The sequence below is a fragment of the Pseudochaenichthys georgianus genome, unplaced genomic scaffold (genome assembly GCF_902827115.2).
Source record: "Pseudochaenichthys georgianus unplaced genomic scaffold, fPseGeo1.2 scaffold_1995_arrow_ctg1, whole genome shotgun sequence".
Classification (NCBI taxonomy): Eukaryota; Metazoa; Chordata; class Actinopteri; order Perciformes; family Channichthyidae; genus Pseudochaenichthys; species Pseudochaenichthys georgianus.
Window position 1 is genome coordinate 10,001 of NW_027262708.1, and position 14,453 is coordinate 24,453.

General features: G+C 45.0%; 1 protein-coding gene and 1 pseudogene across 1 annotated transcript; one reads left to right on the plus strand and one right to left on the minus strand.

Moving 5' to 3' along the window:
• LOC117441789 (dual specificity protein phosphatase 3-like) overlaps positions 1–1,828 on the minus strand; it is an 11,598-nt pseudogene extending 9,770 nt beyond the window's left edge.
• A 4,917-nt stretch (positions 1,829–6,745) lies between these two features.
• On the plus strand, positions 6,746–13,971 carry LOC117441790 (beta-1,4 N-acetylgalactosaminyltransferase 2-like; the record flags this gene model as incomplete). Its single annotated transcript, XM_034077798.2, has 8 exons — positions 6,746–6,824; positions 7,135–7,277; positions 10,390–10,542; positions 11,453–11,559; positions 11,798–11,835; positions 13,396–13,462; positions 13,552–13,665; positions 13,793–13,971. Coding segments are annotated over exons 2-8 (801 nt in total), but the record flags the coding sequence as incomplete, so codon positions are not given.
• Between the last annotated feature and the right edge of the window lie 482 nt (positions 13,972–14,453).

The following is a 14,453-nucleotide window of genomic DNA, read 5'->3' on the forward strand; positions in this document are numbered from 1 at the left end:
AAAGTGATTCAGAATCTGCTGCTTCGGACTCAACTTCCACTGCTACGCTGATGATACCCAACTGTATCTCAGCACCACCCCATCCTCCCAGCTCCCCCCTCAGTCTCTCATCAACTGCCTGCACGACATCAAGACATGGATGTCCTCAAACTATCTGAAGCTGAACAGCGGTAAAACAGAGCTCATGGTCGTGGCACCCAAGGCCCTGCTCCAGAAGGTTGGTGACTTCGTCCTCGAGGTCGACGGCTGCTCCATCTCCCCATCTCCTGAAGCCCGCAACCTGGGTGTGATCCTCGACTCCACCCTTTCCTTCCACTCCCACGTCAAGTCTGTGACCAAATCGGCTTTCTACCACCTGCGGAACTTTGCCAGACTCCGACCGTCACTCTCGGAGTCGGTTGCTGAGACCCTGGTGCATGCATTTGTCACCACCCGCTTGGACTACTGCAATGGTGTCCTGTTCGGGGTTCCCAACAAAACCCCGGACAGGCTCCAGTATGTCCAAAGCTGTGCTGCTAGGGTCCTCACGCACACAAAGCCGTGGCAGCACATCACTCCCACCCTCATCCACCTCCACTGGCTGCCGGTCAAGTTCCGCATATCCTACAAAGTCCTCCTCCTGACCTACAAGTCCCTCCTTGCCCCCCAGTACCTATCGGACATCCTCCACCCGCATGCCCCACCCCGGAACCTGCGGTCCTTCAGACTCCGGCCTGCTCACCACCCCCCGCACCAAACTGAGAACCTTCGGGGACAGAGCCTTCAGTGTGGCAGCCCCCCCCCTCTGGAACGCTCTCCCTGCGGAGATTCGCAACATCCCCACACTGGACGCCTTCAAAGGACCCTCAAGTCCCACCTGTTCATCAAGGCTTTCGGCCCCTAATCGATCTGTTGTTCTGTCTGTCTGACCTTTGCTTTGTTTTGTTTGTGCTTGCCCTATTCCTGTAAAGCGACCTTGGGTCCCTTGAAAGGCGCTATAGAAATCTCAGTTATTATTATTATTATTAACTTAAATAAATCTGCCTCCCTTTAACAAATCAAACCGTATCTAATTATCAGTCAGCAGGGATTTGTTATGAATCATAGCATTTATTTTGACTCGATTATTCTTGTGTTGTATCCTCGTCACTTCAAATGTGCCTTCAATTGACCCAACAGTACCCCTTAGCATCCTGAATGCTCATCTGTTTTCACATGTGGTTTAGTATATTAGAACAACCCTAATCAGCCACACCATGTCATCCTGTTGCATGGAATATCATGTAGAATGCAACATGTATTTATAGAAATAGCACCTTTTAACACAAGGCAGTTCAAAGTGCTTTACAAAAAGGAAAAACATTGAGAGCAATAACAAATAGTGATTTTAATACCATTGTTAACTTTCATCCCGTTACATAGAATATAATGTAGAACGCACGAGGATAATTACCAGTTATTCATATTCTATTGTTTTCATTGCACCGTTGAAGCAAACAACTGTTGTCCAGAATTTATGGGGATCGTTTTTACTTCGTGACTGGAAGTATTATTGGAAATGGGAATTGGAAGGCAACATGGTGACCGTTTATAACCTCTCCATATGCAGATGCACGATCAAAACAACGTGCACCACTCACGCGTTTCCCACGAAGATCCTCGGGTAAACCTCATGGAAGTGTCTGGCGGGCCAGCTGTAGAATCCGCTGCTGTCCGTCAGCAGGTCGTTCAACTGCTGGATGGAAACCTCGAACCCTCCCCCCGGGGGGTCCTGTCGCTCCGCAGCCGCTTTCTGCTGCCTGTGGCTGTCCTTCATGCCCGAAAACTGGAGGGAAATGTGGCGGACAGGTGTCGGTTTACCGGGGAGAAGAACCGGCGAAGTGCACCTGCCGTCACCTATGGAAGGCCAACAGTGCCATAAAATCAAATAGTTTTAACACTGGTTTTTTTGTTAAACAAAGGTTTTTTCGTGCCTTTTATCGGGATAACATATGAACAAGGTTATAGTATACAACATACATTTTTTTTTAAAGTCCAAGTCAAGTATGTCAAAAAATATGAAAATAGTCTAAATATAGTACATAATGGCAGCCTACTGCTCCTAACACTAGGATGGGTCAAATGCAGAATGTAAAATGTCCCCTCTGTGGGACGATTAAGGGTATTTAAAATAAAACAAATACAAATAATAATATGAAAAGAGTCATATTGAAGTATGGTTAATAATATTAAAAAGGTCCTATATGTATGTCAAAGAATGTGAAAAAAGTTATAGTATAGTATGTTGAAAATTTGAAAAAATAAATTGTACAGTATGTTAAACATATGAAACAAGTTGCTTTCTGCTGTCTATCCTTCATCCCCGAACACTGAAGACCAGTTAAATGTTGTGCAAAGGTTTGGTCCGTTTTGTGGTTTTCGTGGTGCGAAAATATGAAAATGTATGGTATACTGTATTAAAAAGACGCTTTGAATAAAAGCGTAAGCCAAATCAATTGTTATGTCAAAATATAATGTAATATAGCACGTCTTAAGTCAGAGCATAGTACTTGTATACTATTTTTATAAATGTGAGTACTGTATGTCATAACATATGAAAAAATGTATTGTACAGTATGATAAAATGAAAGAATAGTGCAAGAAGTCTATATACACGTAAATAGAATATGATATAAACAAGAGGATTGAGATGAATGGGTTTATAGATGGAAAGATAAGAGACTCAAACTGACCTGGGGTTATTAAGGTCTTGCAATAATCCTCGTGGGCGTCACTTAGTGATGTGTCGGTCGCGAACAAGCCGATTCTTATGACCGGCTCTTTGGTACGAACGAGGGGAACCGAGTCACACTTGGTGAGAGCCGTTCTTTTTATCGTTCAACCGCGTCGTTCACTGCCTGCTAAAATCCACTCGCCTTTTAAAAAGCTTGATTTTGTTCCCCAAACGTATTCTGTGAAGACCCGCTCCTCCTCTGATTGGTAGGTTTCAGCACGAGGAGTGAGATGGGGTGGGTCTTAACGGAATACGCGCGAGAGAGAAGTCATAACAAGTGGTACAGGACAGGTAGACCACGTGTTTTTCGGATGGAAAATTAGCCAAATGCGAAAACGCAGCAGCACTTGGATGCACTTCAACCAAAACCCAGGCAGTGATAAAGCGCACCATTTGTAAAGGCAAAATATTCTTTAACACCAACACGAAGCTGTTTTTTGATTGTATGTAACTTTTTTTCAATGACCTATTAAAGTCTTCCAGTCCGTGACTTTTCCTGAAAGCACCTTCTGTTGTTAACAATTATCAATATGAAGTCGGATTGAAAAAATCACCCAAAAAATTGCCATTTATACTAGTGGTGCACGATAATTATCGGTCCGATATTAGGAATTATGACGTCATCCCGATAACAGTATTAATAGCCCCGATAATATACAATATATTTTTTGGGTAAAGAAAGAAAGAGATCCTGCGGTGTGGGTGGGTTGGGATGAGGGGCGCTTGTTTTTCACTCGGCTCCTCCCGTTTTGCCAGTACTGTGGTATTAGTGGTTTAGGAAGAGGGGAGTTCTTCACAAAGCCAGCGCTCCCTAACTCGTGCCTGGCTGTGACGTAAATGGCGTGCGGCCGTGAAGCCAGGACAGCAAACAAACATGTCGTCGGTAGTATGGGACTATTTCAAAGTTTCAGAGTTAGATAGTTCGCTTGCTATTTGTATTAACAAATGCAGAAGTTCCACGAGGAGGGAAAAGGCAACAAGCTATAATACTTCCAACCTGATCAGTCACCTGAAACATCGCCATTGCTACGATGATGTGTTAACAGCGTACGAAGACGCCTGCGCTGCTAAACTAGCGGCGAACCCAAAGCCAGCTGCAAAGGCACCGGGCTTTCACCTATCCACGAGGCTTTTGAAAAAGGCAAGAACTTTCTTTGGGAAAATAAATATGGTCACTTTGAAGAGTCAGAACTGTTCTCGGCTTTGCTTTGTTCACAGTAGTAATGCTCGTGTCCTTTGCTCACTACTAGTCTCTTTTTACCACCAGGTGTGCAAAAACTACAGGTACATTTAATATATATATATATTATATTATTATCGGGTATCGGTATCGGTCTTGAGAAGCAGGAAGTTATCGGTATCGGTTTCAAAAAACCAATATCGTGCATCCCTAATTTATACCTATATCCGCCAATGGGTAATATTTACCTCATAGAAAATGCGGCGTAAACATGACGTGTTGCTATAGCAACGCCTTTTGTCTACTGCGGTTCCTTATAGATAGAGAGGTAGATAGAGAGAGAGAGACAGAGAGAGAGAGAGAGACAGAGAGAGACAGAGAGAGACAGATATAGATACAGTAGTGTAACATCTTGGAGAATACAAGATCTTGGATGACTGAGCTCACGTTGAGGATGTAATGCATGCAGGTTACGTGCCAGTTGAATAAAGATGGACTCTCGGAATGAGAGAAGTAGTCTGCGTCGTATGTTTAGGTAGACAATTACAGTGGCGTTTCTATATGTACAAAAGTGGTGGGGCACAAAAAACGTAGATGTCTATAAGCTTCATGGCTGCTGAGGCACTGGCTCTGACTCTTCAGGTTTACAAATATTATATTTTGACCTAAATCAAAATCTGATCATAGTCTGATGTTTCAATTAATTTTAAACAGACAGTTCAACTAAAGGATACCCAAAAAATGTAATTTTATCATTTAAATATTGAATTGTTCTCTCTTAGTAAGATCTCATTTTCAATAAAATGGCAGTCTTACCTTGACTTGCAGATGAAGTCCATTTGCCTATCCCTCTGGACAACAATCTCTACTTTTTTGTAAAAGTCCTCCTTATGTTCTTGTAGATTCAAAAGTCTATCATAAATCTAATCTAATTAATAGATTTATGATTCGAAAATGATAAAAGTAGGGTAGACATGTGGATATTATCCGGCTGAACACAACGTGCATTTATCAAACAGGTTTGTTTCCCACAGATCTTATTTGGAGCTATTTTCTAAAATCCTATGGAGAAATCTCGTTGCTTTTTTGTGGAGGGAAGCCATGCGCAGCTTACTTCCTGGTTTTAGGACGCCTCACTGCAGCTCTCTCTCCTCCTCTTCACACACCGCACCTTTCGCGGCACACATACTTACAGCCAATCAGCTCTGAATGATGTGAGATGGCCAGTACCCAGTACCTCTTCATGGTCATTATTTTTTGCCACACACATTAAATAGGACAATACTCTGAGCATGCGCAGTGTAGTTTTTACAGTCACCGTTCACTTAGACAGAGAGAGGGAGGGGCAGGATCAGGTTTTGTCCCACATGGCTCTAAACCGCTCAACAGGCACACACTGTAGACACTAAGTAGAAGAACACAGACTAAAACAGCAATGAGACGAATCAGATGATTAAACATGATCTTAAAATATATTTTATATATTTTTTCATTTACTTTTTGCATTTTTTTGTAATCATTATTTGTAATACTTTCTGCTGACACTAGGTGGGGCTGTGAACGGCTCTTTTGAACGGCTCTTTTGAACGGCTCTTTTGAACGGCTCTTGAACGGCTCTTTTGAACGGCTCTTTTGAACGGCTCTTTGAACGGCTCTTTTGAACGGCTCTTTGAACGGCTCTTTTGAACGGCTCTTTGAACAGCTCTTGAACGGCTCTTTTGAACGGCTCTTTTGAACGGCTCTTGAACGGCTCTTTTGAACGACTCTTTTGAACGGCTCTTTTGAACGGTTCTTGAACGGCTCTTTTGAACGGCTCTTTTGAACGGCTCTTTGAACGGCTCTTGAACGGCTCTTTTGAACGGCTCTTTTTAACGGCTCTTGAACGGCTCTTTTGAACGGCTCTTTTGAACGGCTCTTTTGAACGGCTCTTTGAACGGCTCTTTTGAACGGCTCTTTGAACGGCTCTTGAACGGCTCTTTGAACGGCTCTTTTGAACGGCTCTTTGAACGGCTCTTTTGAACGGCTCTTTTGAACGGCTCTTTGAACGGCTCTTTGAACGGCTACTTGAACGGCTCTTTTGAACGGCTCTTTTGAACGGCTCTTTTGAACGGCTCTTTGAACGGCTCTTTTGAACGGCTCTTTTGAACGGCTCCTTGAACGGCTCTTTTGAACGGCTCTTTGAAAGGAACGGAGCCATAAGATCCGGATTCCTTCAAAGAGCCGTAATTCCCATCACTCGCGTCACTGTGTAATGATTTATTGTTTTACAGATACATGGTCCAATTTGACTACATGTAGAAATGTTATAGACGCTTTGTGTGTACCTGTGACTCACTAGTGGTGCTCACTCATGCTTTAACGACCTCAGGAGGATGAAGTTACAACAAGGCGTGTTCAGACCGTGTTCATATTACAGGAAGAAGTGAGGAATTAGAGATTAACTCGGCCAGGGCATTGTCAATCATTGTCCTGGTTTAATCATAAACTGTTAATACAAAGGTGAAACCAGGACAGAGGAAGAGGAAGGCATCTTTAAAATGTAAGTTGATGTGAAGAAAAGAAACGTCATGTTTGTGAATGTTAGAAATGGACGCTTAAAAAACAATATAAAACTTGTGAGTGATGAGTTTCTTCTGCTTTGTGTCTTCATGCCACTGTTAAACTGCACTGATGTAAACATGCACTACATCCAGCGTCCAATCAGTGACTGGTACGCAGTGAGGGGCATGTCGGCCGGCAGCGTCCAATCACGTGCTGTCCTTTAGGCTAGATGTTATAGTCTTTATTCAATGACTGGTTTATTATATCTCAGTGTCACTGCAGCGCGCTAACACACACACACACACACACACACACACACACACACACACACACACACACCTGGAGTATCAGGTAAATACTATTGCAACACTTTGATTTGGTGAAACGGTGACCTTTGAATCACATGTATTATCATCATTCTGAAAGTAATACATGTCAAACAAATGTGTTTCAAATGGTAGTTTTTCTGGAGAGGAACACTGGCCGACGGTCTGTCTCTTTGTCTCTACAGACGGTCTGTCTCTTTGTCTCTACAGACGGTCTGTCTCTTTGTCTCTACAGGCGGTCTGTCTCTTTGTCTCTACAGACGGTCTGTCTCTTTGTCTCTACAGACGGTCTGTCTCTTTGTCTCTACAGACGGTCTGTCTCTTTGTCTCTACAGATGGCTGTTTTCATACGAGCACCACTTGTTGCTGTTCTCGTGTGTGTGTTCGTGACCTGCGCTTTTATATCTTACTATACTTTTCCTGTTGGTTTCTCGACCCATATTGTTCCTACCAGAGACCGTCCTTCAAAAACAAAGAGGTAAAGTTACTGTGTGTGTGTGTGTGTGTGTGTGTGTGTGTGTGTGTGTGTGTGTGTGTGTGTGTGTGTGTGTGTGTGTGTGTGTGTGTGTGTGTGTGTGTGTGTGTGTGTGTGTGTGTGTGTGTGTGTGTGTGTGTGTGTGTGTGTGTGTGTGTGTGTGTGTGTGTGTGTGTGTGTGTGTGTGTGTGTGTGTGTGTGTGTGTGTGTGTGTGTGTGTGTGTGTGTGTGTGTGTGTGTGTGTGTATGGTACATAGATATTTTATTAGCCATGACAAATCCGAAAGTATTTAATAATAATAATAATAGTTATACAAATAATATAAATAATGGAAACGATAGTAATATACTGTACAATAATTTAAAGAATAAGATACAAATAAAATAGATTCTTTTTTTTTTTTTTTTAATTAATTGATATATGTATATTATATATTTATATTTATATTAATTTGAGTATATTGAACTCTAAGTGGGACCATGATCTACTCAATGGACATCATGCTAATGAACAACAATGAAAGCCAGAGATCAAGACCATGAACTCATCAGGAAAATGTTAGCGCTGCATTCCCTTCAATAGTGTTGTTGTTTGTCGGACAGTTTATAGATTTGTTATCTTCACGGTCATCTGTATTTTGTTTATTTCTACTCTTTTATTTGTACTTATGTGCAATGCCTTTTTTTGTTTGTTTGGGATTAATAAAGTACATCTGATCTTATCTAATAAATCCCAATGAAACAAGGGGTATTTTTTCATAGACTTCTATACAATCGGACTTGTTCTGTGGGGTCTCCACCTGAAGAACAGTTTGAAGCGCTTCTGAACCGGCTTCACCTCTCAGAAAGGGAGGTTACCGTGTGGTTGGTCTTTGGGGTTCTTAGAAAGGGAGGTTACCGTGTGGTTGGTCATTGGGGTTCTTAGAAAGGGAGGTTACCGTGTGGTTGGTCATTGGGGTTCTTAGAAAGGGAGGTTACCGTGTGGTTGGTCATTGGGGTTCTTAGAAAGGGAGGTTACCGTGTGGTTGGTCTTTGGGGTTCTTAGAAAGGGAGGTTACCGTGTGGTTGGTCATTGGGGTTCTTAGAAAGGGAGGTTACCGTGTGGTTGGTCTTTGGGGTTCTTAGAAAGGGAGGTTACCGTGTGGTTGGTCATTGGGGTTCTTAGACAGGGAGGTTACCGTGTGGTTGGTCATTGGGGTTCTTAGAAAGGGAGGTTACCGTGTGGTTGGTCTTTGGGGTTCTTAGAAAGGGAGGTTACCGTGTGGTTGGTCATTGGGGTTCTTAGACAGGGAGGTTACCGTGTGGTTGGTCATTGGGGTTCTTAGAAAGGGAGGTTACCGTGTGGTTGGTCATTGGGGTTCTTAGAAAGGGAGGTTACCGTGTGGTTGGTCATTGGGGTTCTTAGACAGGGAGGTTACCGTGTGGTTGGTCATTGGGGTTCTTAGAAAGGGAGGTTACCGTGTGGTTGGTCTTTGGGGTTCTTAGAAAGGGAGGTTACCGTGTGGTTGGTCTTTGGGGTTCTCAGACAGGGAGGTTACCGTGTGGTTGGTCATTGGGGTTCTTAGAAAGGGAGGTTACCGTGTGGTTGGTCTTTGGGGTTCTCAGACAGGGAGGTTACCGTGTGGTTGGTCATTGGGGTTCTTAGAAAGGGAGGTTACCGTGTGGTTGGTCTTTGGGGTTCTTAGAAAGGGAGGTTACCGTGTGGTTGGTCATTGGGGTTCTTAGACAGGGAGGTTACCGTGTGGTTGGTCATTGGGGTTCTTAGAAAGGGAGGTTACCGTGTGGTTGGTCATTGGGGTTCTTAGACAGGGAGGTTACCGTGTGGTTGGTCATTGGGGTTCTTAGAAAGGGAGGTTACCGTGTGGTTGGTCATTGGGGTTCTTAGAAAGGGAGGTTACCGTGTGGTTGGTCTTTGGGGTTCTTAGAAAGGGAGGTTACCGTGTGGTTGGTCATTGGGGTTCTTAGACAGGGAGGTTACCGTGTGGTTGGTCTTTGGGGTTCTTAGAAAGGGAGGTTACCGTGTGGTTGGTCATTGGGGTTCTTAGACAGGGAGGTTACCGTGTGGTTGGTCATTGGGGTTCTTAGAAAGGGAGGTTACCGTGTGGTTGGTCATTGGGGTTCTTAGACAGGGAGGTTACCGTGTGGTTGGTCATTGGGGTTCTTAGAAAGGGAGGTTACCGTGTGGTTGGTCATTGGGGTTCTTAGAAAGGGAGGTTACCGTGTGGTTGGTCATTGGGGTTCTTAGAAAGGGAGGTTACCGTGTGGTTGGTCTTTGGGGTTCTTAGAAAGGGAGGTTACCGTGTGGTTGGTCATTGGGGTTCTTAGAAAGGGAGGTTACCGTGTGGTTGGTCATTGGGGTTCTTAGAAAGGGAGGTTACCGTGTGGTTGGTCATTGGGGTTCTTAGAAAGGGAGGTTACCGTGTGGTTGGTCATTGGGGTTCTTAGAAAGGGAGGTTACCGTGTGGTTGGTCTTTGGGGTTCTTAGAAAGGGAGGTTACCGTGTGGTTGGTCATTGGGGTTCTTAGAAAGGGAGGTTACCGTGTGGTTGGTCATTGGGGTTCTTAGAAAGGGAGGTTACCGTGTGGTTGGTCTTTGGGGTTCTTAGAAAGGGAGGTTACCGTGTGGTTGGTCTTTGGGGTTCTTAGAAAGGGAGGTTACCGTGTGGTTGGTCATTGGGGTTCTTAGAAAGGGAGGTTACCGTGTGGTTGGTCTTTGGGGTTCTTAGAAAGGGAGGTTACCGTGTGGTTGGTCTTTGGGGTTCTTAGAAAGGGAGGTTACCGTGTGGTTGGTCATTGGGGTTCTTAGAAAGGGAGGTTACCGTGTGGTTGGTCTTTGGGGTTCTTAGAAAGGGAGGTTACCGTGTGGTTGGTCTTTGGGGTTCTTAGAAAGGGAGGTTACCGTGTGGTTGGTCTTTGGGGTTCTTAGAAAGGGAGGTTACCGTGTGGTTGGTCATTGGGGTTCTTAGAAAGGGAGGTTACCGTGTGGTTGGTCTTTGGGGTTCTTAGAAAGGGAGGTTACCGTGTGGTTGGTCATTGGGGTTCTTTACTGATAATATGACAAAGAAGTCAAATTCATTTTCACTTCAGGACTTCCAATCCAACCCCCACTTTCACAGGTTGCCACCCCCTCTTCCACCGAGTCATCTTCCGTCACCTGGCCCATGCACCTGTGCCAACGGTTCAACGCTGCTCAAAGACGTGCTGCCTAAGAATCAGGCGGAGGAGCTGATGAAACGCAGAGAGAAGGAGTTCCAACAACACGAAGCCAGGTTGGCGATATGGATAGTTTATGTGAATAACACAATGTGATTTCTGTGAACCTGAAAAGGAGATTCAGTGTTTTTGTTTCGTTGCGACTGCATACATCTTAACGTAACTTCCTGTTTTATATAGACATGCTTTTATTTAGAAGTAGGGATGCACGATATTGGTTTTTTGAAACCGATACCGATAACTTCCTGCTTCTCAAGACCGATACCGATACCTGATAATAATATAATATATATTAAATATACCTGTAGTTTTTGCACAGCTGGTGGTAAAAAGAGACTAGCAGTGAGCAAAGGACATGAGCATTACTACTGTGAACAAAACTAGCCTGGGGTCGTCTCTGGCAAACTTCGTGCCTTTCTCAAAAGCCTCGTGGATAGGTCAAAGCCCGGTGCCTTTGCAGCTGGCTTTGGACTCGCCGCTAGTTTAGCAGTGCAGGCGTCTTCGTACGCTGTTAACACACCATCGTAGCCATGGCGATGTTTCAGGTGACTGATCAGGTTGGAAGTATTATAGCTCGTTGCCTTTTCCCTCCTCGTGGAACTTCTGCTCTGTTAATACAAATAGCAAGCGAACTATCTACCTCTGAAACTTTGAAACAGTCCCATACTACCGACGACATGTTTGTTCGCTGTCCTGGCTTCACGGCCGCACGCCGTTTACGTCACAGCCAGGCACGAGTTAGGGAGCGCTGGCTTTGTGAAGAACTCCCCTAACACCACAGTACTGGCAACACGGGAGGAGCCGAGGGGAAAACAAGCGCCCCTCATCCCAACCCACCCACACCGCAGGATCTCTTTTTTTTTACCCAAAAGATATATTGTATATTATCAGGGCTATTAATACTTTTATCGGGATGACGTCATAATTCCTAATATCGGGCCGATAATGATCCTCTCTCTCCAACAGGACTGAGTCGGTGTTATCCACACGGCTGTATGCTCCGTCTAACTCTCCCCTGCAGTACCCTATCCAGGGGTTCAAAGTCCGACCTATGACCCCCACCATCATCCCAGGTATGCTGCACCGTGCAGGTCGTCCTTCCTTCACTCTGCTTTGTGACACGACAGAAGGCTGTGTTTAAGATACAGTGAACACGTGTTAATGAATGACTCACGCACGAGTTAGACAGGAAGCTGGAGGAGGATGTTGATATATTTTCATTTCACAGATACAGAGTCAACAGAACCAGAGGTTTAATTAATAACCAGTGTGTACTGAAGAGTATCAAAGCACACTTCCTTTTGATTTCAGGTCTAGCACTGCATGCAGCACAAAGAAGCAACTACACGGTTGGTGTGATCCCATATCTGACCTCCTTCAGAGCAACCTGGGTCCCCTTCTTAACTTTCGGCCTTCACTTTGTGATTTCCTCCGATTCCAATAGCATTGAGATGTCTTGGGTTTTCCTGGTGTGGGCTCTCTGAGCATCCCAGCCTCCCCGTGCAGGATGCTCACTTGCTGGGTAATTATGTCGGGGTATGAGCATTCGTTACATGATGCCCTGCTGCATGCGGACAATAGTTAAAGCATGGCTTGGTTTTGTTTTGTTTGAATCCATTGGTGACATGTTCAGGATCAACAAGAGCAGTTTTAACCATAACATGCCGATACACTGCATGCACTCTCTGTGGGCTGGTTGTGGCTTGATGTGGGAGATTTAGGGGACGATGGATCATTTGGATCGGACAGATTGCTAATTATTTGAAATTGAATGGTCAGATATGACATTACATTTAGCTCACGCTTTTATCCAAAGCGTTCGACCAGGAAGACACAACCTTGAAGAAAACAGAATCATAAAGTACATCAGGCTTCATAGAGCCAAACATTTCAAGTGCTACTCAGCTGGCTTTAGAGGAGCCAGTCCTTTGTTAGTATATAAGTGCTTTGTTAGCAGTTCTATCCTCGAGGTGGAGTCGAAGGAGATGAGTCTCAGTCTGGAAGGTGTGTGAGCTTTCTGCTGTCCTGATGTCAGTGGGAGCTCGTTCCACCATCTTGGAGCCAGGACAGCAAACCCACGTGTTCCTGCTGATGGAACTTGGGTCCCCCTCGCAGCGAGGGTGCAGCGAGTCGTCTGGCTGATGCAGAGCGTAGTGCACGTGCTGGGGTGCACGGTTTAACCATGTCCTGGATGTAGGAAGGGCCAGATCCATTCGCAGCATGGTACGCAAGCACCAGGGTCTTGAAGTGGATTCTAGCAGTTACCGGAAGCCAGTGGAGGGAGCGGAGGAGCGGCGTGGTGTGGAACATTCAGGAAGGTTGAAGACCAGACGAGCCGCTGCATTCTGGGTGAGAGAGGTCGGAGGGCACATGCAGGCAGACCAGCCAGGAGGGAGCTGCAGGAGTCTAGGCGTGAGCTGACGAGAGCCTGGACCAGAACCTGCGTATTAATGTCTTGTGCTCTCGATATCCAATCTTCTCCACGCGGCTCATGGTAGTCAAATCAGTCAACGGAAAGTACAAACATGGCCACTTTCTGGCTCAAGCTGCCATCTTTTATCCTGAACATGTCAGGAATGCATTCAGTATCTTCAATTACCCCCAAAACCACTCCAAATTTGTCTAAATCAGCGAAGTCATTTTTCCAATATTGTTTGCATGCCTTTCATTTGAATTATGCTAATCTTGCAAATCGCCCAACATGAGCAGGTTAGCATCCGGAAGCTTCTATGTGCTGGGACCCTACTACACATTTCTATCTTAACACTTTGGGGTACACTATTCTGGCAACTATACTAAACTATTTCTCCACCTTTTCCTGGGCTGCCTAATCTTTGGATTAGATAACAATGTGGTTTTTTATCTTGCAAAATAAACGATGAAGATTCACTAAGCTTTGTCGACTCTAGGTGTCCTTGAAAGTGTCCAAAGGAGTCCTGAGCACAGTGACTCCAGCTGAAGGAGCAAAGGTCCGAGGTGAGCTCTCACTAAATGTTTGAACAAACAGAAAAGTGTACACATGTGTTGGTGGAGATAACTCGTATAGTATGTTCTCCCCATGCCAGGTAATGGTGAGAGCCGACTGACGGTGGAGTCCAGCAGCCTGGAGGCCCTCAACGAGCTGCTGGCTGATGTGTCCTACACCAGCACTTTTTACCACATCCACACCGGAGACCTCGGTATGCATGAAGAACTGTCTTTGTTTGTTTGTATAAATGTGTTTGATCTGGAGTCTGTGAAATGTGAAAAGGTGTGCCCTACCTAACGTATGATCAGTGAGACACAGCTGTCCTCTTCTGCTCTCAGCATCCTTCCAGTTCGAGGACCATGAAGCTGTGTTTCCCATTACCATCAAACAGCCTCAGCCTCCGGTCCTGTACGACATGGGGACAGGTGGGACTTCACTCAGCGTGGGGACAAAGCACTCATTCCTTCATGGCAGGAAGGCTGCTTCTCTTCTTTGTGGGATATACATTCAGGCATCAGTCAGTGATCAAATGCTGTGTAGTATATTCATTCAATCAATCAATCAATCAATCAATCAATCAATCAATCAATCAATCAATCAATCAATCAATCAATGTTTATTTATAGCCCAATATCACAAATGTTACATTTGCCTCAGTGGTCTTCACAGTGTGTACAGAATATCAGTATGACAATACGACACCCTCTGTCCTCAGACCCTCTGTCCTTAGACCCTCTGTTCTTAGACCCTCTGTCCTTAGAGCCTCTGTCCTCAGACCCTCTGTCCTCAGACCCTCTGTCCTCAGACCCTCTGTTCTTAGACCCTCTGTCCTTAGACCCTCTGTCCTTAGACCCTCTGTCCTGAGACCCTCTGTCCTTAGACCCTCTGTCCTTAGACCTTCTGTCCTTAGACCTTCTGTCCTTAGACCCTCTGTCCTTAGACCCTCTGTCCTTAGACCCTCTGTCCTCAGACGCTCTGTCCTCAGACCCTCTGTCCTTA